The sequence below is a fragment of the Equus caballus genome, chromosome 16 (assembly GCF_041296265.1).
Source record: "Equus caballus isolate H_3958 breed thoroughbred chromosome 16, TB-T2T, whole genome shotgun sequence".
Lineage (NCBI taxonomy): Eukaryota > Metazoa > Chordata > Mammalia > Perissodactyla > Equidae > Equus > Equus caballus.
Genome location: NC_091699.1, coordinates 59,609,804 through 59,636,551, shown reverse-complemented (window position 1 = coordinate 59,636,551; position 26,748 = coordinate 59,609,804). Strand labels below are relative to the sequence as shown.

At 46.4% G+C, this 26,748-nt stretch overlaps 1 protein-coding gene across 3 annotated transcripts in view; it reads right to left on the bottom strand.

Annotated features, from left to right (window-relative positions):
* Nucleotides 1–1,201: 1,201 nt before the first annotated feature.
* The window catches only part of TRANK1 (tetratricopeptide repeat and ankyrin repeat containing 1), a 98,828-nt gene continuing 73,281 nt past the window's right edge, over nt 1,202–26,748 (bottom strand). For all 3 annotated transcript variants that reach the window (XM_023620746.2, XM_023620747.2, XM_005600832.4), the window contains 9 exons: nt 24,011–24,157; nt 22,656–22,812; nt 19,971–20,059; nt 15,979–16,082; nt 15,734–15,866; nt 10,852–10,997; nt 4,896–7,939; nt 3,935–4,033; nt 1,202–2,775 (listed from right to left, as the gene is read on the bottom strand). In XM_023620746.2, the coding sequence (XP_023476514.2) occupies nt 2,675–2,775; nt 3,935–4,033; nt 4,896–7,939; nt 10,852–10,997; nt 15,734–15,866; nt 15,979–16,082; nt 19,971–20,059; nt 22,656–22,812; nt 24,011–24,157 (4,020 nt within the window). In that variant the 3' untranslated portion in view covers nt 1,202–2,674. The remainder of the gene's footprint in view (nt 2,776–3,934; nt 4,034–4,895; nt 7,940–10,851; nt 10,998–15,733; nt 15,867–15,978; nt 16,083–19,970; nt 20,060–22,655; nt 22,813–24,010; nt 24,158–26,748) is intronic.

Genomic DNA, 26,748 nt, shown 5'->3' with positions numbered 1-26,748 from the left:
GTGTCCTGTGTGACTCCACTGGGGAAGGACCCTTGGAAGCCGGCACCTGGTGTCCCCCAAACTTCACCCAGGTGTCTTTTCCCTTTGCAGATGGTGCTTGGTGTACTTTTGCTGTGATAAATGAGAGCCACGAAGACAGCTGTATGCTGAGTCCTGTGAGCCCTCCTAGTGAATTGCTGAACCTGGGAGTGCTCCTGGGGACCCCTGACACATCCGCCCATCTTGGATTTCCAGGCCAGGCCTGGGACACCAAAGCCCCTGCTTCTGGCCTGGGCCTCAGGACTCGGGTCATCAACGGGAATTATGGATTCTGCTGCCAAATTCCATTCTTCTCCCCACAACCTCCACATCCACACTCTGAGGACTCTCACAAGTTGAGATGGATTCTTGGGAGTTCTCTCAAGGTAATGCTATTAGGCACTGCTGATATAGAAGGTAGCAGGATCAATCCTCTAACCCAGTTCTGAGCCTCCTAGACCTTAAAACACAGGACTGGAGGATCCTTTGCTTTCTAAGACTCAGCTGTCCTGCTCACTCAACACAAGCAAACACTGAGATTACCGAAGACCTGAGCAGGTTCAAACCCACGGCAACAGCCTACAGAATCACTCTGCGTAAGGGCAGGAAAAAATCTTAGACCAGTCAATTTCCCAAAGGGAGAAACTGAGGCCCAGCTGGGTTATGTAAATGCTGCTACCACCCCATGCAATACATATTTCTATCATTGCTGCTTTTCTACATTCTCATCTCTCCCCCACACCAGATCATGAGTTCCCCAAGAGTGGTGCAACATTTAGGCACTCAGGGAGTACTGAACAGATCTAACTCACCCCGGGTTACACAGCTCATTAGGAGAAGGACAAGGATTCGACTCGAGGTCTCCTGCCTCCCAGGGCAACGTTCTTGTTAGGGAGTAGTTCCAATACACGACACTGACAAATCTCCTTACCGTCCGCAGCCTGCACGCTCAGGAACACCCAAACGGGAAAGAACTTGCACAGGCAGGACCTCAAGAGACACTGCAAACAGCTGCGAGTCCCCGGGCTGAGCTATATTTCTCTGTCCCTGGATGTCTTGATCTCAGAAGGCACAGCAAACTTCTACCGTGGTCAGCATCACCCAGATGACCAGAAAGAACCAGCTCCAAGACTGACCCCTTTACTCTCAGAGTGGAGATTGGAAATAAACAAATGGACAGCTCTAGGCAAGAGAAATGACTTAACTTTATAAAAAATGTGATAATACAGCAAGATTTGATTGGGGTTTTTTTTTTTCTTTTTCTGGCAAGTTTGTAAAAAACACTTGGAATAAAAATTAGAAACATAACCTAATAAAAATTAGAAGCATAAACGTTTCAAGGAAATAGAATCATTTAGAAAGACAACAAAGAGAAAACAACCAGCGGCAAAAGCAGTGGCAACATGGGGAGAAAGCTGATTCTGTTGTGATGACACAACAATGAAGGACCAACGTGAACCTGACCTTCTGCACCAGGCTGAGCTGAGGGGTGGGGAAAGGGTGGGGAGTAACCACGAGGCATGAAAGTTTCCCTAATGGGACCATACTGATGGCCACTGGCCCCGGGAGGTGGGGGAGCAATGGGCTCCTGCAAACAGGCCCAAGTCCCTCCACTTTCAGGGTCTACCAGCCACAGGGCAGTGATTCACAGCCAAATCCCTATGGATTGGCACTGTAAAGCTGGCTTCCTCCTCTGTCCACTTGTCCCTAACCTGCAACTCTGCAGGTCACTGTCCCACCGTGGTGAGCTCAGCAGGAGGAAGCTCATCAGAATGTCAACCTAAGCTAGGACGGCAAACTTGCCAGGGAGAAGCAAGAAAACTAGACATACAGGGCTACACACAAAACACCTTTTGGAATGTCGGCACCGTACCCAAGGTGGAGTTAGGACCACCGTGGAGAGGCAGGCTGAGAACCTCCAGCAACATTCCCCAGCCTCTCCTTCTTGGGGGAAGGTCCTGAGGCTAGACACTGGGGAAATTCTTGACTACATTCTGAGGTAATCTAACTATGACTCGCACAGATAGCTGAGAATGGTCACAAAAAAATTGGTGGCAAGAAGGGCAGAAAATTGCCACAGAGAGAAAAGGCTAAAATATACAATGGAAGGAACCATACTACAAGTAGGCTCAGAGATGACCAGAGTGTGGCCTGGGTCAGGGGTGGCCAGCAGTAGGGCCCACATGGGCCCTGGGCACACACAGCTCTTGTACTACTTGAGGTCACAGCCACATGAAAGGAGATGAGGGACTCAACAGAGGGCTTCCCGACCCAGGCTAGCAGCAGCTCTGAGGCGGGGGGTTTCCCTTTTACTGACTCATGTCACGACGGTGACGAGCCAGAGAACCCGGGGCCTTGGGGTGGGGAGTCCCAAGGTTCCCTTCAGCTATGACTTCTCCCATCTGAACAAGCTTTAGGGGGAACTGATACTGCTAGACTTGAACTTGGAAAGCACTTAAGAGATCCCTGCAGGTAAGGGAGCAATAAGACCCTAAACCACCACTGAAAGAGAAATAGGAACAAAAAGCAAAGGTTTGTGGGACTCCCTTCCTATTTTATGCTAATTAACATTCTTTTTCTCTTCCGCCTCAGCACACAGAATTCTAAGTCAAGATGGAATGTTCTGAAGGTTTAGAAGGCAGCAGCTGTGTGAACGTTAGTATTTTCTCCGCTTTCCACACTTCCGCTGACGGCTTCTGGGACGGAGCTCGCCAAAGTCTTCAACTTCATTTTCATAATCATCTTCCTGAACAACACCTGTTGAAAAAGCAAACGACAGAAACAAAGTGCAGAAAGATGACTTTTTCACTCCACTGAGAAATACAACATTCTAGTAAAACCTAATGTCTCTGAAATCATTGCTTTCAATTAAAGAATATAAAAAAAGTCTTCCACCAGGTGCCAGAGAGAGAGGATGCTTCTTTGAGTCCTGACATTATTTTCCAGGCTGAGAAACAGCCAATGTAAACACTCTTCTCCGGAATTAAGTTCTTTTACAGGCTGGTTCCTCCGGCCTTATGTTAGAGACCCTTTAAACGGCAAAGAAACCAAACACAACCTAAAGTCAAACACAGACTTGAGTTGGAATACCAGTTATCTTCCTTTTGAAACAATCACAAAAGTCAGAGTCCCAGCAGGGACTATATTCTAAAGATTTTTTCTATTGGCATAGACATTTATGCCAAGTCCCTTCAAGTTTTCTCCAGCGGTGGGGTCTGGATTTTCCAGTAGCATCTGGATTAGGAGGACTCCCAGAGGGCAATCTGGGGCAGGTGATATAGTTGGAGCAAGAAGAAATGAGGTCCAGTCAAGAGGGGGCAGCAGTTAGAATGGGCAAGAGGAAAGACTTTCCAGAGCATATAGAACATGGCAAGGTAATTCTGAGCTCAGAAGAGAAACCTGATTCACTCTGCACAGGCCTTTAACCCTCTGTAGGCAGACGCGTGTAGGTTTCCCCAATGATTTTGTTTTGTCCACAAATTTGTTTAGTTCATATCCCCAAGCCCAGAACAGTGTTGATTCATACTAGACACTCAGTAAATATTCATTGACTTACATGAATGGTTGATCCAGGCAAACATATTTATCAAGAGATGGTTTTGCAATCCTTTGTCTATCCTTAGGAGTCACTGTATTGAGTATGAATAGTGACTGAACGTCATCGATAATAGCTCATGAGTGGCAAAGTGGTTTTTGAAAAAGCAACTAACGTGAGCCCAGATTAACGGCTCTAACAGTCAGACGGGGAGACTCAGATACTACGTTGCTAATAATTTGACTCACTGGGGGCGATGCTCCAAGACAGTGAGCAGCCACTATTGACATCACAGGCAGCCCCACTTCAAATTGACCCGGGAGTCAGCAGAACCAGCAACTAGAGACCCAGAACAATACCCTGGGAGGAAGGACTCCTTACCTTCCTGCTTCAAGTGAAGCTCTGTTTTCCTCAGCCACTCCTGCGCCTTTCTGACTGACGGGGTCAGAACGTCGACCTGCTGAGTCATGACTTCCTCCGCTATGGGAACGAAAGAACAAGGGCTCTGAGTGAAGGGGCCCCTGCAGGGACTCAGACACCCAGTCCTAGAGCCAAAGCCACCACCTCCCAAGAGCCTGTGTCTGTGCCTCTCCTGAGGAGAACGACATGGTAAGGACCCACAGCCACCTTCTGCCACAAACATAAACTACAATAAAACGCCAGCCTGATGCCGTTGCTGTGTGTCTCTAGAGACTGCCAACAGCAAATCTCTCACGGAAGCTTTTGTTCAAAATGTCATTCAACCTTAAACTTGAGTGTCTGAATTGTAGAATGATTTTAAAATATGTAATTTTACTAATTTTATACACAGCACACTTCCACTCAGTGTTGCTAAGAAGTAGCTAATAAAGAAGTTAGAGGAAATGTGATTCAAAGACCACAGAATTCGTATTATTAAAGGCTCACAGTGGGTACGGTTGAGGGACGCTCCTAAAAGGAAGAGAACAGCTACGCGTCTCCAGATCTTAGTCACGGGTTCAGCACACAGTAGGTGCTCAAGAAATGATCACTGAATGAATGAATCAGAAGCTTAAAGAGTTTCCTCAAGATTTTAAACATTTTCCCTATAGCCTCTCCACAGAGTTAGTTAGCGGGCCCTTTTCTGTCAGCAGTGCCAGGGGAAACCATCCTGGCCCGAGACAGAGTTTTCATCGGGGGAGGGGTGGTCCAAACAATGCCGTTTTGCTGTAACTTGAGAACACACAGTCCTCACTTGTATTTCTGTTAAGGCCAAGTTCTATCATCCCAGGTCGGACAACCCCTCAAAGGACTTGACTCTGACATGCGTTCTCAAAGTCCAGGTTCTAACATCCCCTGGAACCCATTTCTGAGGGCCCCTTACCTCCAGCCCAGGCCTTGCGTCTGTAGAGGTCCTCCACCATATCCAAAACCTTCTCGATGCTCTCCTGGACCTTCCTCTGCAGCATGTGGCTGTGCTCTTTGGAGCCCAGGTGACTGGAGACCCACATGCTCTGCTCAATGTCCTGCACCACCAGCTTGCCTTCCTCAATGGCTGGCTCCACCTTCTCCCGGAAAAATTCAGAGTATTTCTGGTAAGCCACTTGCTGCCTCTGATGGCCTTCTAGGTGGATATGCTGCTCATAAGACTCACTGTTCCTCTCCCAATACTCCTTGTCTTCCAGCTCAGCCCTGGAAAGGGCCACAGCCTCTGAAGGCGCTCCCTCAAATGCTTTATCGGGAGCGAAATAGTTCTCAGGACAGCAGGTGAACTTCACTCCGCACAGGTCACACTGGGTCCTGTCAACGTCGGCCTTTTTGAAGTTGCCGGCCCTGGGCTCCCCAGTCTCCTCCCTGAAGTGCTTCTTCTGGGCACTCGCCCTTCTCCAGCTGATGCACAGGGACACCACCAGGCACACTCTTCGCAACTTCCGCTGGATGGAAGCCTTCCACTGCTTCTTGGAAAGGATGGCAGTGAGGAGGTGATCTTGGTCTTCTGATACCAGCTCGTTCGTCTCATTCTGACCAAACTCAGACTGTGGTTCAGCAAAGTAGTGCACGGGGTCCACATAGAGCAGGCGGTTTAATTTGACCTCCTCATGATAGAGGCCACGGATCACAACCCCTTTGGTGTGCATGCTGTCCCACCGCCAATAGCAGTCCATCAAGTACTCTTCATCCCGCTCAAGGAGCAGGTCCTGCAGCGCCTCAGCCACAGACTTATCATCGACCGCCATCAACACCCGCTTCACCACTTTCAGGAGCCTCTCAGGCACCTGGTGTGGGCTGTCCACACTCATCAGCTTCAGCTTCCTCTCGATCTCCTGGAAGTGGTGGTACAGAAGAGTCTTGCAGTTTGGCTGCAGAACCTCCTTGGCATTGACCAGCATCACCAAGCACAGCACCAGGGTCCGCTCTGCCTCACCAGAGACTACATAGTCTATGTCACTAAAGGCATCGAGCAGAACATTGAAGTTCTCATTCTCATCACCGCATAGCACCTTGACGAGGTAGGAGAGGTGGTACCGGAAATTCTGAATGGCTCTTATCACGTCCTTAGGTTTGTATCCCTGGATGATGGAGAACACGTCCCCGAGCTCTTTGTCCTTGCTGAACAGGAACTCCCAGTAGTGTAAGAGTGCAATGTAGCTCTTGGGGAGGCACAGGATGGTATTCTTCCAGAGGCAGGCCAGGACCGCCCCGCAGTGAATGAACTGGAACTCCAACAGGGCCACTGTGTTTCCGATGCTGGGGATGAGTGGCTCCTTACACCTCTTAACAAGGACGTTCATGAAACGGAAAAAGAGCCTCTTGCAGTCTTCTGGGTTCCTGTACACATAGAGCTGGTCGATGCAATTCTCCAGCAGCCGGATGAAGCACAGGTGGGTCTTCTCGGCACTTTCATCGTCCTTGTTGGGCGCCAGCATGCCGAATTTCCCTTCTATTCCTTTCATCCTGCTGCCTCGTCCCCTGCCCCTTTCCTCTTTTTCAGACTCTAGAGCTTTGAGCTCCCTGTTGTAGTTGTCCTCCTCTTGGTGGAGCAGCTTTTCAAAGTCCTCCGGGTAGTTCGAAGAGAGAAGGAAAGCCTGCATGGCGCTCAGCCACAGGTCTGTAGACTCCCGGCGGCTTCGTACACTTGCGTTTTGAAACAGAAAATGGATGTACTCTTTTAGAGCAAACTTGTAGGATCGGAAGAATTTGTAATTTGGTTTGAGGATTTCTTTGCATGCCATGATGTTTTCTGACAACACTCTCTGATGGAAATGCTTAGGGAAGAGGACATTCAGAAAGGATTTGCAAAGGCCATACGTATCTGTAGATAAAATATAATCGATTTCTTCAAGTTCTTGAGCTAAAATTTTAGGGAATACCTTTTTGGCTTCCAAAAGCAGTCCATTGATTGCCACCAGCTGCATTTTTGACTGAACCAAATACTTGGCCTCACAACGCCGCAAAGGCCTGTGGAAATCTTCACAGTTTTCATTCTCGCATTTTAAGCCTACAATAAACTTCATGCAGACCCCGGGGTAGGTCCTCCCAAGCAGGCTCCGTGTGACCTGACACAGCCTGCTCAGAAGGTGTTTCTTTAGGGCTAATTTCACTTGCTCAGTCATTATCAAGAAATGGTCTTTTGTTTTCTTCTCTTTCAAGTTTGAATCCAGGTCAAAAATTATTTTTAATATGGGTCCAGGGTCATTCTGAGCCATCTGACAATACTCGGCATCCACCTGAGAAATCCCAAAAAACTCAAAACAAGACTTGACCATTTCCTTTTCCGCATTGTTGGTCACTTTTTTAAGGGCCCTGACCAGATCGAGGAGGACTTCCAAGCCCCCTGGAGCCAGGGCCAGGACCTTCTCAGGCTCGGCCTCACACAGATAGGTGGCTTCATAGAGTGCTTCTACTACTCCAGCCGAGTGGTTGAGTTTGTGAAACTTGAAGAAGGCGTCCTTGAGCTTCTGAAAGTCTTTCAGGATTACCCCCTGCAGGAAAAAGGCCTCAGCAATCCCAGACAACTGACTGGTTTGATGGTAGAGATCAACGGCTTCTCTCAGAATGGCCTTGGTATTTTCTATGTCTGAACCACTGGCCACATTGAGGCGGGCAGCCTCCAACAGACACGAGGCCTGGAAGTCCTTGTCGGCAGTGAGCCTGGCAGCCTCCAAGAGGTAGCCATGTTGCTTCATCAGCAAGGCAGCCTCTTCTCTGCGACCTTCCCTCTTCAGCAGATCTGCAGCTTCTGCTAGCCGTTTCCGAGACTTCAGGAAGACCAGCTGGTCTTCTATGTCCAGCTTCGAGAGGACGACCATCATCTCCTTGATCTTATTTGCACTCAGGTACTTTGCTGCAGCCTCCAAGTATAACTGACTGGCAGAATAGGAGAGCTTGGATATGGGAAGGCTCTTGGCCTTTACCATTTCTTCATACCTGCAATGACAGACACGCAAATGTCAGCTCATTATTACCTAATAGAAAATTTCTTCCAAAATACAGCACAGAGCAACTTACATAAGATTCTCACATGTAGATACAAACTACAAAATAGGACCTCCACTTATCCAGCATCATTATAAATGCTTCATTTTATACTGACAAAATTAATTATTTATTCCCCAAGGAACTGAGCATTAGTGTGTTTAATTAATGAAATATAATGGAGTTGCAACCTAAGCAAGTGAAAGTTAAGTTTGAAAGTCAATCTGTAGGACAAAAGTTAGGCACAGTCAAAATTGCCCCTGGAAAAAAATCCTTTAAACTGTCATAAAAGCATGATAATCCTTTTGGGTATACAATACTGTTCAGTGTGATATGTGATTAATGAGAAAGGATGAAGATGGAAGCTATACACAGGCCAGTGAGTGTATTAGTCTTCCTCTTCTTATCCAACCTCTGATTCTTCTCTTTTGCCAGGTATGCATGTGGTTGAGTTAGTGTGAATTCATGAAGTTCTGAAGGGGTCCCCTTTACTTGGCTGATCAAAGTCAGTACATCCCACACTACCAATTTTCAAGGCACTGGAACAACCCAACAAAACATGCTTACTTTTGAACTCTTGCAGGACAAAATATATTTCCTCACAACCACAGAAGTGCCCAGAGACCTTATGATGCCCCAGAATTATCCTGTAAATATCAGATTTCCTAGTATAAACATGCCCTCCGTGAAGGAGTGTAAATAAAGATAAAGGAGGGGAATATACTTCTCATGTGAGTACTGGCTGATGGAGTAGGGAGTATTTTTAGCAAGTTTAAGGAACCATCTACATATTTTCTTTTCAAATCTAAAATGTCCTCAGTGTATTTTGAGTCATGCCAGTTAGCAATTGAATTCTACATCCAGTATGCACAGCCTCCAAAAGACACGCAGATATTTCTAGTGTGAGGCTCCAGTTAATACTCAGACTACTGGGGCCGGCCCCATGGCCAAGTGGTTAAGTTTGCGCGCTCCACTGTGGAAGCCCAGGGTTTTGCTGTTTCGGATCCTGGGAGCAGACTTAGCACCACTCGTCAGGCCATGCTGAGGCAGCGTCCCACGTGCTACAACTAGAAGGACCCACAGCTGAAATATACAACTATGTACTGGGGAGATTCGGGGAGAAAAAGCAGAAAGAAAAAAAAATACTCAGATTAAGATCTCAACTCAACAATTCATTAAAAACTCTCAGTTGTACACCTCAAAAAACCTGAAAAAAATTAAAATAGTAATGAAAGACCAAAAAACAAATGTTTCTAGGGAAAATCTATGATTATTCAATGCTCTTCTGGAAAAGTGAGAACAGAAGGTTAAATAAATAATTGAAAGTATTAAAAAAAACAACTCTCAGTCGGTTTTGTCATATGAACTCACAAGAGAACTGGCCTGGTCAATTACTCACAACACCACTGCATAGCACCCTGCTGACTGGGTACCCAATAAATGTCACAGCTGACACTCTGTATGGACTGATAGTTTGTGTCCCCTAATCCCCTAAAATTAATATATCGAAGCCCTAATGCCAAGTATGGGTGTATATGGAGATGTGGCCTCTAAGGAAGTTATTAAAGTTAAATGAGGTCACAAGGGTGGAGCCTTGATCCTATAGGATTAGTGTCACCAGAGTGAGCACATGCTCTCTCTCCAAATATAAGCACCAAGGAAAGGCCATGTGAGGACAAAGCGAGAAGGCAGCCATCTGCAAGCCAGGAAGAGAGCTCTCACCAGTGACCCAGTTGACTGGAGCCTTGATCTTAGACTTCTAGCCTCCAAAACTAAGAGAAAACAAATTTCTGTTGTTTAAGCCACCGAATCTATGGCATTCGTTATGGCAGCCTGAGCTGACCAATACCTACTGATTGAGTATATCATACACATGATGGTACCCAAGACCTGGATAAAGGAATATGCTCAATTACCAACCATGGTACTGGACACCCACTTTTCCATTTCCAAAAATAAAACTCAATATCTATCTATGTGCTGGTTATACAAGTATATTACTTTGTGAAAATTATGTGCACTTTTTTGAATAGATGTTATACTTTAATAAAAACTAACTTAAAAATAAAAATCTCAAGTTTGAACATCTAGGTCAATTATGTTCATTTCATTACATGCATAATTTGGTAGAAAGAAAAGAAATATAGAACCAACCCATAGCCTACTTTTCCAGGAGCTGAGAGTAGACTCAAACCCCTGCTGAGCAGAAATGTAGATAGCAGACTCTGTCATTCTTGCTGTCTCATATCACCAGGAAGATCTCCCAGAGCATCAACCACAGGCTGTTTCTGGATTCCTTGCCAACTACTAACCCCACCCATCTCCACTTCACCTTTGGAATATTAGCTGAGCTAAAGGTTCAGGGAGGCCTCTACAGGTCATGTATAAACTCATGTGTCCTACAACCGAGGGTGTGTGTACACACATACATATGAGTGTAGGGCTGAGCATCTGCCAGTAGATAATGATGAAGCAAAATCCTGATTTCCCACTAGTGCTCTTACCTTTATCCATCCACACATCAGCAAAACTGTCAGCTTAGCAGGTAAAGGTGGAGCGGACAGAACCGTCATTAAGTACAAAATTGTCATGCATGTTATATATACACTTGTAACATACCCTTCATCTTCTCTGTCCCTTCCCTTCATGACATTGTGTCAAAGCTTATAGAGAGAGTGGAAAACACAGAGTCCTGCTCTCAAGGAGTTCTTGACCCAGCACCGAGGCCACCACTCAAGTAGAAGGTAGGCAACATGGTCAAGCAACTTCAGAAGAGCAGGATGGCACAACCCAGGGCAGGTTGTCCCCATGAAGCAGCGAGAGGGACAGAGAGGAAGGGGAAGGGGGAGAATAAAACCACCTACTTTTCCACTGCAATAGCAGCTTCTTCAAAAAGCTCCTCTTGGCAGTACATTTTGAGTGCTAGATCAAATTCCTGAATCTGCTCAAAGCATCTGAAAGCTTCTTTGTAGCACTGGCTTCGCTTATAGAAATAGGCGGCATCTTTTATCTAGAACAGAGTGAAACCTTACTCTTAGAGTATTCAAAACATGACTTTTTATCTTAAAAATAAGCCAACACCATGAATAATAAAGAGGATGATCATACGTCTGCTATTTGTTAGAATCCAGTGACAAATACTAAAACATAGGTAATATTAGGAAAACTAATTCTTTATAAGGAGAAAATAAAGTTAGATGCCAACCTCACACCATACACAAAGGTAAGCTCCAGATGGATTAAAGATCTAAAGGTAAAAGATACTGGAGGAAAATGTAAGAGACTATCTTTGTGACCTTGAGGTAAAGAAAGTTTTCAACAAAACCCAAAATGCACAAAGTTCAGGGGAGAAACTGATAGATTTGACTACATCAAATGGTTCAACAAAAGACACGTGAAATAAAGTTAACAAGAGAAGACAAACATTAACATCTAGACCAGCAGTCAAAAAGACCTTTCTGTGAGGATGGAGATATTCTCTATCTATGCTATCCAATATAGTAGCCACTAGCCACATGTGAATAGTGAGCACATGAAATGTGGGTAGTGCAACTGAGGAAGTGAATTTTTTATGTATTTAATTTTAATTTTCACATGTAGCCACTGCACTAGACTGGGCAGGTCCAGACCATAAAATGGATTCTTGCAACCACAAGAAGAAAACTTTCCTGAAAACACAACAAAAACCAGACAAAGGACATAAACTGGCAGTTTGCAGTGGGGGAAACTTGAATGACAAATAAATGAAGATGTTCTACTTCACTAATAAACAGAGAAACGCAAATTAATATCACAGGGAGGTACATCCATCAGGGCTGCAAAAATTAGAAAATCAGATCCCATTGAACATAGTCAAGAATGCGAGGAACGTGGAATCCTCAGGCACAAAGTGGTACAGCCGTTCTGAAAAGCAAAGTGGCTTTCACTTTCACTTAGTGAAATTAAGTATAAGCACACCCTGGGGCCAGCAAGCAATACACCTCCCAGATCTCACCCGCAACTGGAAGGAGACACACTGCATCACGGCACTGTGTGTGGCGACCGGGAGGTGGTGGCAACTTGGTCATTCACCACTAGGGAAATGGGTAAGTCAAATGCAGTAATGCCCACTCTGGAACACTACCAGCAGTCAGAAACCTGGCCAGACTGTAAAACCATAGCAGGGGGTGGAAAAAATGAAAAAATAGAACAAGATGCACTATTTAGACAAGCTTAAAATACATATGTATAGAAATACTACTTATTCTTCAATTATGCATGCGTATGGGGACACATATTACATGCACTGGAATGGCTGCCAGTGAGAAGAAAATAGGAATGGAGACTGGCCACAAAGAAGAAGAGGATGAACAAAATAAAACCAATGGTAGGTCTGCTGTGAACAGAAGAGGAAATCCCACTCCTCTTCCTCTCACACTTCCCATCCAGCCCATCAGTTAAGCTTGTCTACGTGACTCTCCCAACACTTCCCAGATATGAGCCCTTCCCGCCACCTCCACCACCTTCGTGGCAATCCAGGCCACCATCTTCTCAGCCTAAGCCACCACTAGAACTCTCCTAACTGGCCTTTCTGCTTCGACTCTTGCTGCCTACACACCTCTCCACAGAGCATCAAAATAATTAGTTTCATGTCACTCCTCCAGTCAAAACCTTCCAAGTGCTCCCCATCATACCGGAACAAAATCCAGTCCCTGCCATGGACAATGAGGCCCCACATGACTTGTTCTTTCCATCCTCTCTTGCTCATTTTACCATTTCCAACCCGCTCACTCTGCTCCGGCCAAACTGGCTTCCTCGCTGTTCTTCAAACTTGCCCACACACTCCCACCTTAGGGGTTTTTCCCTGTGAGGTTCCTTGGCCCGTGATGCCCTCCAGCAGCTGTTCTCAGAGTCTCTGTTCTCAGCCAGCTCCCTGACACGCCCACCCCAGTCTAAAGTAGCAACACCTGACACACTCTCGCTCCTTACCTAGCCCTCATCACCACTGACATCTTCTATACTACCGGCTTGTCTGTCATCTCTCCCCCACTAGGGAGGGAAGCTCTGCAGAGGCAGGGGTCTCTGCTTTGTTGCCTGCTGGTCCCTGAGCACCCACAGTGCCTGGCACACAGGAGGGGGTCCATCTATTTGCTGAATATTTAATGTCATCATTTTACTTGCTGGACTTGAGGTGCAAAGAGAAAATAAAAACAAAACCAAAATGAAACAAAGCAAAATACATATGCCAGGCCCTCTGATAAATCTTAGCTGGGTTTTATTTAATGAGACAAGCTACACAAAATGCCAAAATATAAACAGGATTCAGGTGTGAGGTTCTTCTACGTCCAGAAACCTCACAGACCAGGGAGCCCCTAGACCCATCCTGCCACATCAGCAAAACCCCATAACCAGAACACCCCATCTTTTTCCTCTCCTTGTCAATGCTGATTACCCAGAAGAAAATTCCCTGAGAGTGAATGCAGGTGCCAAGTGTGCGCCCAAATGGAGAGAGAGAAGAGAGGGCCGCCTCTAAGAGGCAGCTCCCTACTCTGGCCTGTTCTGTTCCATGAGGAGGTCCCCACCTGCCATCCAGAGCAAGGGCCTTGAGAGGTTTCCAGGGAAACCAATCTTGCTCTTTGGAGAGGGGCAGGAAGCAGGCAAGGCAGAGGGACTCCTGAAAGGAAATCTCACACTCCTACAGCCCCCCACAAACATTTCTTCCCAGAGGTAGCACACATTTGGGGCTGGGAACAGGGAAATGATTTGACTTAAGGATTTTGACAAAGGCTACTGCCAAGCTGGTCAATTTGAATCATGCTGGTCAGTTTGGTGGGATGACCACAAGAGGTCTGAGGCTGGCTGACAGTTGAACAGCCTTCCAGGGAGGGGTCTAAGCAATGAAAGGGACCAGACTCTTTCCTGAATGGGGCTTGGAGCTTCTAGAATGTACTGGTGAGGGAAGGTGGAAGAAGCTGCTACCAGTGGTCAAGGCTGTGGCAGCAGAACAAAAGAGGGGGCTGTACCTCCAAGAGCAGAGTGGCCTCCCCATCTGGAAGGTGCTGAAGTTCTGGAGAAGGGAACAGGGGCTGCACTTACGGCCTCCTGTTCTCCCCCCGCCCCCCTACTTTCAGAGGCAGAGCTTGGCAGGCTGGGGGAGGCAAGGTGAGCAGATAAGGAAGGAGTCTCTGGCCCAGTCATGGCAGGCGCTGGTAGGCAAAAGAGAAAGTGATAGGTTTAGGCCTCTCCGCTGTAGTTGTCACTGTTTAGGTTCCAAGCTGGTGGCAGTGGAGATTGGAGGGTGGGGGCTAAGAACATGGAGAGGTTGGAAATTCTAGTTCTTGGAATCTTAGGACCCAAACTCCCACCCACACTGAAATCCTTACTCCATCCTCATCTCCTATCATCCTGACGAGTCACATCCCATAATAAACATGAGGCAGGGCAGGCAGCATCGGGAAGCCTTATCTTCTTTGACCCTGACTTGGGACCACATTTCAAACTTTCAAAAGTAGGTCCCACCTCCACCTCGCCCAACGGCAGAGGAGCTCTGGACCCAGGACTTCCTACAGTTCACATACAAATGTGGAAACCCACCTTCCTACTGGAGGGTCATAAAGCCTGATAGAGGGGGAAATGCAAAAGCCACACGTGGGCAGGCGTTCTAGAGCAAAGCTTCTCAAACCACCTGTGGTGAAGGACCAGATGGTTTTACGTGTCCTCCAATCCATCACAACTGATACACTAAAAACACATCACGTAACGTACAGCAGGGTGACTACAGTCAATAATATTGCACTGTATATTTGAAAGTTGCTAACAGAGTAGATCTTAAAAGTTCGCGTCACAAGAAAACAAATTTTTTGTAACTATGTGTGGTGATGGACATGAATTAAACTTACTGTGGCGATCACTTCTCAACATATACATATATCGAATCATTATGTTGTACACCTAAAAGTAATACAGTGTTATATGCCCATTATATCTCACTTTAAAAAAAAAAGAAGAAAAATGAATCACTAAGAAAATCATCCCACTTGGATGTTATGGCAATGCCAAATTGCTATAAAAACTCTGCAGGCTTTCATCTTCCATGTTAATCTTGTTGCAGACAAATAACAGCTTGTGGCCTGTCGCCAGCCTGCTGACCACTCTGTGCGTGGCTGTGTTCTAGACTAGCAGCTCTGTTCAACAGAACTTTCTAGAATGACAGAAATGGTCTCTAACAATAAGCACTTAAAATGTGGCTAGGGAGACTGAGGAACTGAAGTTTTAGTTTTAATACATTTTAATTAACTTAAATTTTAAATTAAATAGCCACATGAGACTGGTGGCTGCCAGAGCGGTTGGTGCAGATCTAGTGTAATTAACTGGGAACATAGAAAAATTGCCATGTAAATGCCAGGCCATTCGCCCAGGCCAACTCCAGACTGAACATAGAGAGAAAGAAGGCAGGAATACTCTAACCCTCATCTTCCCTTTGATTTGAACATTTGGCTTCCCTGTAGTTAATATCAGGTCTCAAACATTCCCACAGATGTGGACACACACGCACACATATGCGCATGTGCACGCACACATCTTTGGAGCCATGTAAACGTTTGAGCACGTGGAGAGAGAAGGGTTACCCTAGAGTCAACACGGCCAGGCTCTCTCTCTTTAGACTGGAGGCCCCTTCTGACACAGCAGAGGCTGAGGGTCGCCCCTCCAGCTGCCGAGTGAAGCCCAGCTCTCCCGGGAGCAGCCACGGGCTGGCGCCGTCCATACCTTTCCCAGCCTCTCGCTCAGCTGGGCGCAGAGCTGGAACTCCTTGGCGTAGCTCAGACACTTAAGGGACAGCTTTGGTTCTTTGCACTCCAAATAGGTCTTCGCCAGTTCCAAATACTCCACCTGCTTTTCCCTGGGAGGAGGGAAACAAAACAGAGCTTCCGTGGAATGTTGATCTAACGCGAATACATTTAACCCGCGTGCTCTCCTCAGAGCAAAGCTGAAATGACCCCCGAGACTCTTACCTGGGGCTGACTTTCTTGGATTTCATGTTCAGGGCGGTGTCGTGGGCCAGCGCCAGCTTCTCTTTCTCAAACGCACCTCCTTTTTGGTAACACTTGGCTGCAACCTGGAATAAGCGAAAGGTTTCCATTCCCAGTAAGGTAAAGGAGGTGCCGTCCAGACCAAGAGTTACAGCATGCACCCCACATCGGCACTGACAAAGCCCTGAGTCTCACCCCTCTTAGCCAATCTGCGGGTCAAGCAGGAAGGTGCCGACAAGCTAAAGAAAATGGCCTCAGAGGATACAGCCCAATAGTGTTACCAGCTAACACTTCACCCTCGAGCTTCCTTTTGGAAGTACCCAGAAGCCATGGAAAATATATAATACATATTTTCACAGGCCACCCTAATAACACCCTCATTCAATCTTCAACAGCCATGTGCAAGAAGTTTCATCCCTCTCGTATATACTAACAGCCTCAGGTCAGAGACACAGAGTGATTGGCCCAAAGTCACCCAGCGGCTTTTCAGGGCTCACCCAGGTCCTCTCTAGTTGGTAACTACAAAGGCTAACTGGCACTGTTGGTGGAACTGCCACGGCACACCTACTGTGGGTAGAAATGGGGACAGAGATGGTGTCACGACACGTCCCAGAAGAGAACTGACCAGATCCTTGGGACACGCACATCTGTGTTAACCACATAGAAGGTGGGCAGGCAAGTGTCACAGGGGAGTCACAGTGCACTCCAATCCCTGCCAGCAGAAAGCTGCTTTTCTAAAACAGGAATGCTAAAAGCAGGTCTCAAAGCAGGCTACAGTGCAGAAAGTTCACATTCTGTCCAGTATATAGAGATTAGGTCTCAGCGTGGGCAAGGGACAGATTAAGTGGCACTTACTGATAAAGTGGACAGGAGGGCCTCTCTCTCCCTCAGGCTCTTTGCTCCAGCCTCCCTGACCCCATGTGCCTCCTTTCATCCCCGTGACCTGTGCCATGCTCCTTTCTGCCGCAGGGCCTTTGTACACACTGTTCCCTCTGATTGACATGCTCTTGTTTTCCTCCTCTGCCTGGTTAACTTCATTCATCCTATAGGTCTCAGCTCCCTTACTCAAAGCAGCCTTCCCTGGCCTCCCCGTCCAGGACAGGCGGTTCCAGGGGCAGCTGGTCTCTCATCTGTGACATGTGCATCAGCTGGAACTACGCACTCTTCTGTATGCCTGTCTTGCTCACCATCATATCCCCACGTCCTGAACACAATGGTTGGCCCATAACTCTACAGGAATCTCCTGAATCAATGAATCTCAAGTGGTTTCCATTTATATGGTGGTTCTGAAACATTCATTGACATGCAGCCAAAAAGTCAATAAACCACCTGAGTCTTGAAGTTCTTTGGCAGAGTCAAAATAAAGTCAGGTGAGGAGAAGGCTTTTTATAACATTCTCATCTGTGCCAGCTCCCCTAAAAAGATTTTAGAGTCAAACATTCAAAAGGTATTTTTAGCGGGATAAAGAATTGGAAATTCATGGGCAACACGTCTGGCTAACACCAACAGTGGTCTGAAGGGATTCAAGAGAAGGACTGTACATGGTTCTCCAGTTCACACCGTACCTGCTGCCCACGTTACCCGTCCCTACCCTTTCTCCAAAAGCGAATTCTTGGTTTTATGACAACAGCCAAGTGTTCAGTATTTCTTTCCAGTTATAATAAGGATGGGTAGTGAATAAAATTTTGAGTCTCTGTCAACTTCTGCAGCTAAATACTCCATATTTATGGAAATAGTTTCCAGACACACCCAAACGTACAACAGTGCAAATTCTGCTTTCTTACCCCTACAACCCATTGCAGGGGTGGCCACAGTCCTTCACTCCCCCCGTATCCATCCACACACCTTTACAGTGTAACTCGAGAGCTTCCCCCATCAAGAATGCTGCCCATTTCCCCTGCCTTCATATCTGGGCTGTGACTTGCTTTGGCCAACAGAATGCAGCAGAAATCCTGGGCCAGCTCCAAGGCCAGGCCTCAAGAGGCCTTTGTGCTTCTGTTACTCTCTGTGAACCCTGCTCAGGCATCAGGTCAACAAGCCCAGGCTAGACTGCTGGAGGATGATGGGCACGCGATCCAGGAACCCCATTCACGCCCATCACCTGAGCCATGACGCAGCCAACCCCCAGGAGCAGACCTGGTGCTGACTGGCAGCTGAGTTCAGATGCGTGAGTCACCCAGCTGAGACTGGAAGAACTACTCAGCTGAACTCAGCTTTGCCAGCCCACAGAACTGTGAGCCGCATAAGTGACTTGTTTTAAGCCACTAAGTTTTGGGGTTGTTTGTTATGCAGCAAAAGGTAACTGATAAACCCCAGATGTGAGTTACTTGCTGTAGACTTAAAACCATTTTCCCTGCCACAGCGGACAACACCCTCCTAAGAACTGAGAATAGGAAAACTCTGACAGTGCCTTTTCCCAGGCATGTCAGATGGAAGACCCCTCGAATGGTGGTTTCCATTAAGTTCTGACTTGCAGCTTCATTGCACTCATCACTTCCCAGTACCTCCACTGGGGTCCATCTCTATGAAACTCCAACGAAAACATGGATCATTAAAGCAGCAGGACAAGCCCTTCAGAGAAATCACTGTGTCAAAACATTTGCTCAGAAGTGGCAAGAGAACCCCAGACACTTTTTCCTGTAACGTTGGAGGAGTTGGACCTGAGTCTAACAAAACCTCAAAGTCTAGCATGAGCACTGAGGCATGGAAAGGAAAGAAAGCGATCTGTCCAAAACTCAGCTCCAGTTGCTCTCTCAGGAAGCACTGCCTACAGATGCAGGCGTGGAGCACTCCAGGTGCCTGGGAGGACCAAAACGTCCATTTTTGTGTGGTCATGCCTGTGATGGCAGACATCGCAGGGTAGTTACCCACAGCTCTTTGTTGCCTGATGGCAGAACCTACCTCCTGTGCAGAGCTGTGATTGCTAGTGGGATTTCTCTCCCAGACTCCCTTGCAGCCAGGAATGGGCATGTGACCTAGTACTGACCAATGAGATGTAAGGATAAATCCACTGGGGACTTCATGAAAAAAGACCAGACTGTGATAGGAACGTGCCTGCCCTTCATTCCTGCTGGGGATGCTGCTGGGGAGAATTGGGTGCTTGGCATGGCTACAAGCATCTATTGCAACCATGAGGGGGACATCTCTCATAAAATGCAGATGATGCATGGAAGAGATGGAATGAGACTGGGCCCATGTTGACTTTCCTGAACTGCAGAACCAACCCTGAGGCCAGACTTCTTGTTACTGGATGAAAAACACCACTCCCATCATTTTCATAGGATGTTTGGGACCTCCAGGTGAAGACATCCTTAACACTGCATCACGGGAGAGACACATGCAGTGGTGCACCCTCTGCGACCATGGGACGTGGAGGGATGCTGACTGCGGGGAAAGGGATCAGGCTCTTCCAGCTGGTTTCAATATTTCAAGAGGACTAGCAGGGACAACACTTCCCGGGAGAAGACCGCTCAGGCTCGCCTAGATGGCTTGTGGCTGGAAATCAGTCAGCTCAGTCTAGTGATAAAGCTGAACTATGCCCACCAGATTCAGAATGGCAGGCAAGTCTATGTGTGATCAATTTGAAAAACAAATGAGGGGACCAATCTGTCGCTGTTTTAAAATGCAGTATGATGACAGCAAAAGCTTTTAGGCATAGAGTACAGGAGGGAAAGAAAATAAATAGAAGGATTTGTTGGTGGGGCAGAGGCCATGACCTTGCATTTTCCTATCAGCACTTGGCCAAAATGAAGGCTTGTCATGCCTGCTTCTGGGGAAGGAGCAGGACGGGGAGCTCTCCTCATCATGGGTGACCTGATGCTTCAGAAGAAGTGGCACAAGCGCTATTACCCTCACCCTGTGTTGGTGACAAACGTTGATGGTGAGAAACCTGCCTGTGAGGCCTGATGGGGCCACCGGATACAAAGACCTCATTGCCCCCCGCCCCGGCCCCGGCTCCGGGTCCAGCCCCTTACCTTCCAGCACTGGTGTTTAGCATAGTAATCTCCTTGTGCGATCCACTCCTTAGGGGTTGAGGTCTTAACAAACATGCTATCATCCAAGTCTAGAATGAAAAAGAAAAGTGGGTTTGCTTCTCTGGGTGTTCATTCACTTAAACCTGTTGTTATGGGCTGAATTTTGTCCCCTGACCCCAAAAATTCCTATGTTGCAGCCCTAACCCCCAGTACCTCAGAATGTGACGGTATTTGGAGACAGGGCCTTAAAGAGATGATCGAGTTAAAATGTGCTGTTACGGTGGGCCTAATCCAATCTGACTGATGTCCTTACAGGAGGAGGACATTAATACATCCAAAGAGACACCAGGGGCTTGCACAGAGGAACAGCCATCTGCCAGCCACAGAGAGAGGACTCAGAAGAAACCAAACCTGCCGACAGCTTCATCTTGGACTCGTGGCCTCCAGAATTGTGAGACAATACAGTTCTGTTGTGTAAGCCATCTGGCCTGTGGTTTGCTATGGCAGCCCTAGCAAATAGACACACCCGCGTTGTCTTTCCAGTCTTCACTTAATACATATTTTAGCTTACCAAGCCAGGCGGTTGTAGGTTTTGGAAGGAGGAGGTGGGGATGAGAAACGATGCTGTTTGGTGTTTGAACTTTGGTCTACCTTCCATTTCTATGGCTATGACTTAGAAGACAGATGGTAATTTCTAATTTCTCCTTGAAAGTCCAAAGCCATGCAGCTCTTAGCAAACTCCCATGCTGGGACCTTAGCAAGGGACAAGGTGACAGGATTTTACAGTATTTCCAAATGTGCAGACTTTGCCCTCATCCTAGTAAGCAATCTGACACATTCTCGTTGGTGGACACAGACTATCACAACCACCTGCTGTCAGACCCGTCTGTTACCCTCACTAGCCTTCTGGCAACTGTATCACCACCCCCCTCAGTGGGCCCCTGAGCATCACCAGCAGTGGGCGACACTCCCTGCAGGTCTGAACCACAGCTTCATCACGCACACAAAAGACAGTGACTACCAGGACAATGCTGACAGTCACATCTGAGCTGGAGGAGTCAGGGACACCCAGGCCAATGAATACCAATCAGGGAAGCAAGGCAGACGTGCCAACTTTGTTTAGAGGTGCAAAAACACACGTTGACCCCTCCCTGCTGGCCCTCTGTCATGCCCTGCAGCACCGTGTGCAAAGATGACTTCGCAGTGTCTTGTTCTGACTCTGTATACACAATCAGTGCCCTGGTGACATTTTATGCCCACAGCAAAGTCCCACAGTCTCTCTGCATAGGGCCAGTGAACTCCACTGGCACCGTCTGAAGAAACCCAAACTGCATGGTCACTACACTCAGCCCAAGCTCCCTTGCACAGCGGGAACAGAAGTTCTCACGACTTTACCACATGCAACCTGGAACACATAAGAGTATACTTTTCCTTGTACTCTTAATGCTACCAAGACATTAAATAAATTGCAATTCTTTTTCATTTTGAATTTTTAAATTTAAAAAATTGCCTATCTTGATGATCTAAGCAACATATTTTGAGAATAAAAGGAGTATAAGCTGCAGGAAAGATTAAGAACGACCATGCATGGTAGGCCAACCCACTCGTTTTCCTTTTGGTCGAGGAAGTGAAGGCCCAGGGAGAGAAAGCGGGACCTGAACAAGGTCATATGGCCGCGAAGGTGGAGAGTTCTAATGAGAAGCTAGGTGAACTCCCAGCCTTTGACTTTTCCCATTACACCAGAACAGTCAGGTCACGGGACAGAACATCTAATCCTGGCCCCCACCTGAGCCACTGGCTGTAACCAGAAATAGCCTCCACAAAACTGGCTGTAAAATGTTCAGGGAACCAGCAGACCTTTGGACGGCAGGCGAGCCCTGCGCTTTCCCCTTTCCTTGGAGAAATTAACCACGGCCTGGAGGGGCCGACTCACCAGCTAACCCATAAGAAAGACAACGATTTTCTCCACAAAGGGCTGATTATTTCTCTCCTAGTTATCTATCAGGACACCTTTACTCCATTTTTTAATTAGCTAGTCTTCGTAAATTATGAAAACGATACATGATAATGATTTTTTTTTTTTAAACACTGCCAACAGCACAGAGGGGCATAAAGGTAGAAAGTAAAAGGTGTCCATATCTACTCAACAACCCCACACCCGCCAGTCCCAGCACCTGAGGAGCCACTATAAACAGTTTCCCATTGGTAAACACGTAGGTCGTTTTTGGTTTCTTATAATTACAAACAGGGCTGTGAAGAACATTCTTGTGTATGTATCTTTGAGATTTTATACAAGAATATCTCTAGGATAGATTTCTAGAAGTGGAATCACTGGGTCAAAAGGTATGTGCATTCTTTATTTTGACAGATATTGCCAATCAGCTGTGCAAAAGCCCACAGCACTTCATATTCTCCCAACAGAACCTATTTCCTCTAACCCTCGCCCAGGACCCTCACTTTTAAAGGACAAATAAAAGATCTTCCCTGAAGCTTTTAACTCTCCCAATGCCATTACAACCACTTTCCTACACACCTTAGCCATAAACACGAACCCTCCTTTCTCAGAGGAATGTGGAAAAGAAAGAAAGTGCTTTCAAAAAACTACACCTTTTGTACTTAACCATAAGAACAGTTGAGAGTGACACGCTTCCTATCCAACAGTGAGAACATTTTAATAGGGCTTACCTTTATTTTCATCTGTCTTCACAACGTCAACAAAATCTCTTCGAATGAAATATTTGAAAGCAGGAGCCCGCTTCTCGGGGTTTTCGTCGAAGATCCAGAGGTTGACCCGAGCCCGCGTGATGGCCGTGTACAGCTGCTTCAGCTCGCCATTGAGGAGCTAAAGACAAGATTGAGAACAAAAAGAATGAGTCTTTTGTCTATAGCTACAACGGGATACACTTCAGTGGGCTTACTCTGATTTTGGAGAGACACAAAAAGTAAATTTTGGAGAACTACAGCACAGGTGTGAGCAGGACATGAGGAGCTCAGTGTGGCCGCAGCACAAATAAACAAAGCTCTAACAAGGGACCACACCCTCAGTACAGGGCCGCCCTGGAATTTGCTATCATTCTATAGTTTGAAATAATTATAGATTCATAAGGAGTTACAAAGATAGTTCAGAGAGGTCCCATGTACCTTTCACTCGCTTTATCCCACTGGTTACATCCTACACAATTACTGTAACTTATTTTTAAAACTTCAACAGTCACATGCTTCTATTATAACTATCATTAGCACTAAATTATTCATGACCTCCCTTATGACTAAGGATTGCAGAAATAAGGGGCTATGACTTGCGTACGGGGAGGACCTACTTGGTTAAATAATGCACATTTCAAAACAACAACCAATTTGTGGCTATCTAGAGGTTCGCATAGCTTAGCAATGATTTAACTTCCATTTCTTTGGAGCCTTATAGGCATTTACAGAAATAACCTGATAACTGCTGTTCTGGTTATTTGTTTTATACTTTGTATCAGACATAAAACTAGGACAGTAGTTTCTCCCAAAGTCTTTGGTTTTGCTGGTTCAATATCCTGCGATATTGCCCTCACTCTCTTGAGGCCCTCATCAACCTCCCTCAGTCAAGAACTCTACAGAACTTCTTAGCTTTGGCCTCCTTCTGGGTGATGTAGCTGGGATGCAAAGGGAAAGGGGAAGCAGGTCCCTCAATGGTAGAGGCTGGTATACAACAGTCTCCACTAACTATAGTCCTGGGCTTCACTTCTGAGTTCCCCGTCAGCAAAAGGGAAAATTTCTGCATAGAGCAGAGTTGCAGAGGTGAACAGAGGATACAACCTCCCGCTTCCACTTTCAGACAGTGCCCCACCCATCAAACCCAGATCTCTGCTGAGAAAAGGGAGGTTGCCAACACTGAGATCCCTGCCACTCCCATTCCCTTCCTCCCCTCCCCAATACTGACGTACAGAAAGACCAGCGAAGTACAAGCTCCATCTTTAATCTCATCTTCTAGTCCAAGCCTTGTTCACTGGCACCCTGTCAAATGAGCATGTGGACAAACAGCAGGAAATCACCTTGTACATTTCCAGATTCACCATGAGAGACCGGCCCTGAGAGGAGCTGGGTTTCTCCAGGGGGACTTCCATCAGTGGCTGGTTTTCCTTTCTGGAGTCAGATGATGAAGGTGTAAATGAGGAGATGATCTTCCATTCCTTGTAAGCCTGAACAACAACGACAAATTAAAGACCAACGGAATAGGCTTTTGAACTGTACACACAGCCTCCTCTCTGGGCCTCATGGAGAATTAAGCCCCGCTTCTCCTGGCATGGGGGTCAGGCCTTCAGCCCCATCTCTGAGGAGGGGGCCATCCTATGGCCTCAGAGTGGGGGCGGTGGGGGTTCATGTTGTGCAAACAGGGATCAGGGAAGCTACCATGAAAACTCCCCCAGACACATGGCCAGGACAGCTGAGAAGCCAGGCACATGTGCACACTCCCAGGAGGAATGCTAACGGCCCAGGAAGTTCTTCTGATTGAAAGAATTTCAACAAGCAGTATGGAGAGAGGAACCCAGCGTCCTCACCCCTTTCTACAATGTGTTTAAGAGATACCACTTAAGGGCAGCCATTAAGACGCATGTGACAAAATTTTCTAACTAAATTATGTTAACCAAGGATGGAAAATTTAGGAGGTGTGGGGTACACTGTGCAAGGTAGATGCTGAGGTCAGACAGACAGAACAAATTTACATCTCAGTTCTTCCACTTATTAGCTATGCGACCTTGGACAAATTGTTTATCGCTTCTATGTCTCATTTTCCTGCTCTGTAAAATGGGAATGACAGAACTACCCGAATCTGTTGGGAAAATAAAAGGAGATAATCAATGTCAAGTGTCTAAAACAATGCTTGACAAATAGTTGCTATTTTAGTCATTTTTCCCTTTACCCAAAGTCAAACCACAAAACCATAGTACCTGTGTACATCAGGGGTTGGCAAACTTTTATCTCTAAAAGGGCAGATAATAAGTATTTTTGGCTTTGTGAGCCTTATGGTCTCTCTCACAACTATGCAATTCTGCTATTATAGGGGAAGACCAGCCATAGTCAATATGTAAATGAATAGGCAGGGTGTGTTTCAATAAAATGTTATTTTTCAACACTGAAATTGAATTTCATCTAATTTTCATGTGCCATGGAATACTGTCTTCCTTTTGATTATTTTTAACCAGTTAAAAATGTAAAAACCATTCTGGTGGGTGGTTTTTTTGTTGGTGGTGGTGGTGAGGAAGATTGGCCCTGAGCTAAACATCTGTTGTCAATCTTCCTCTTTTTGCTTGAGGAAGGTTGTGACCGAGCTAACATCTCTGCTAATTTTCCTCTATTTTGTATGTGGGATGCTGCCACAGCATGGCTTAATTGAGAGGTGTGAAAGTCCGTGCCCAGGATGTGAACCTGCGAACCCGGGGCCACCCAAGCAGAGCACACAAACTTAACCACTATGCTACCAGGCTGGCCCTGTAAAAACCATTCTTAACCCACAGGCCATCCAAAACAGGCCATGGGCTGGATTCGGCCCCCAGATCATGGTTTACAGACCCCAGTGAAGCCAAAGTGCCCAGATTACATGCAGTATTGAGAGTCCAGAATTCCTATGAAATTTCAGATTTCATACTCTACCGTGTCTCAAGAGTAGGTAGCCAACTTTCCTAGCCTTTACTTTTTGATTTATAAAAGGGGCTACTTGCCACTTATGTACCTTCTCAAGAATGATGAAAACATGGGGTGGGCACAGTTCCTGACCTCCTTTAAGTTACTCCATTACCTAAACTATATAAATATTAGGTTAAATGCTTTAAACACTATGTACTAAATAAAAATGGCTACGCCACTAACCAATTATGGAATTAATCACCATGTTCTGAAAAGAGATATGAATCACATAATCATTTAAGTAGTTGGAAGGTAAAAAAAAACTTTAGGACATGTTTATGACTGTCCTCTTTGTAAAGCTGTTTACACAGCTGAATCGTTTGCCAAAGAAAGCAGGAAAAGACACAAGTGCTTGAGATCTGGGAGGCTCCCGCGGCAGACAGCAGGAGGCGCAGACCGCTGACCTTGGAGAGCTAGTGATGTCCTATGTATTTTAAAACTGCTGAATGAGAAGCAAAAGCTGCTCGAATGGCACATACATGACTAACCTGTTTCCGTGAACAAAACACATTTTACTTTCAAGATAGACTTCTAGGAGTGAGAATGTGTATTTGTGGCAAGAATACAGGCCTGCAGCACTTCTGGCAAGAAAGGAGGAAGCATTTAAAAGTCTCCCAGCTTCTTCTATTGGGATTAACAGTTGCAAAGGAAAAGGGCTTTGATTCAACCAGCAAGCCTACCGTTGTGGGGTCTGTTCTCTAAGTTAGTTAAGCAACCCACAAAAGTTGTGGTTTTCAAAGTCCCTCCAGTGTTACTCACATGTGACTGTGAAGGAAAGGACTCCTCGCTGGGGCAGGAGAGTCCCCAGAGGAGGAGAGTTTGGGGGTGACTGGGAGAATGGCTGCCTCTCTCCAAAATGAGGCAAAATCCTACAACAGAAGGACTTATTGTAACCATTCCTCAGTTCCTTCCCCATCTCAGAAGATGGCCCTGGTGACCATGTGGTTGAACAGGTTAACAGTAAATATCCTCTAGAGAGAAGAATAACAAACTAGAGCAACAAGAACCCCCCTACACAAACACACACACACACATGCACACAGGCGCACACACACGTGTGCAAAAAGAGTGCCTGCCAGAAACACAAACAGGGTGGAAGAAGAGG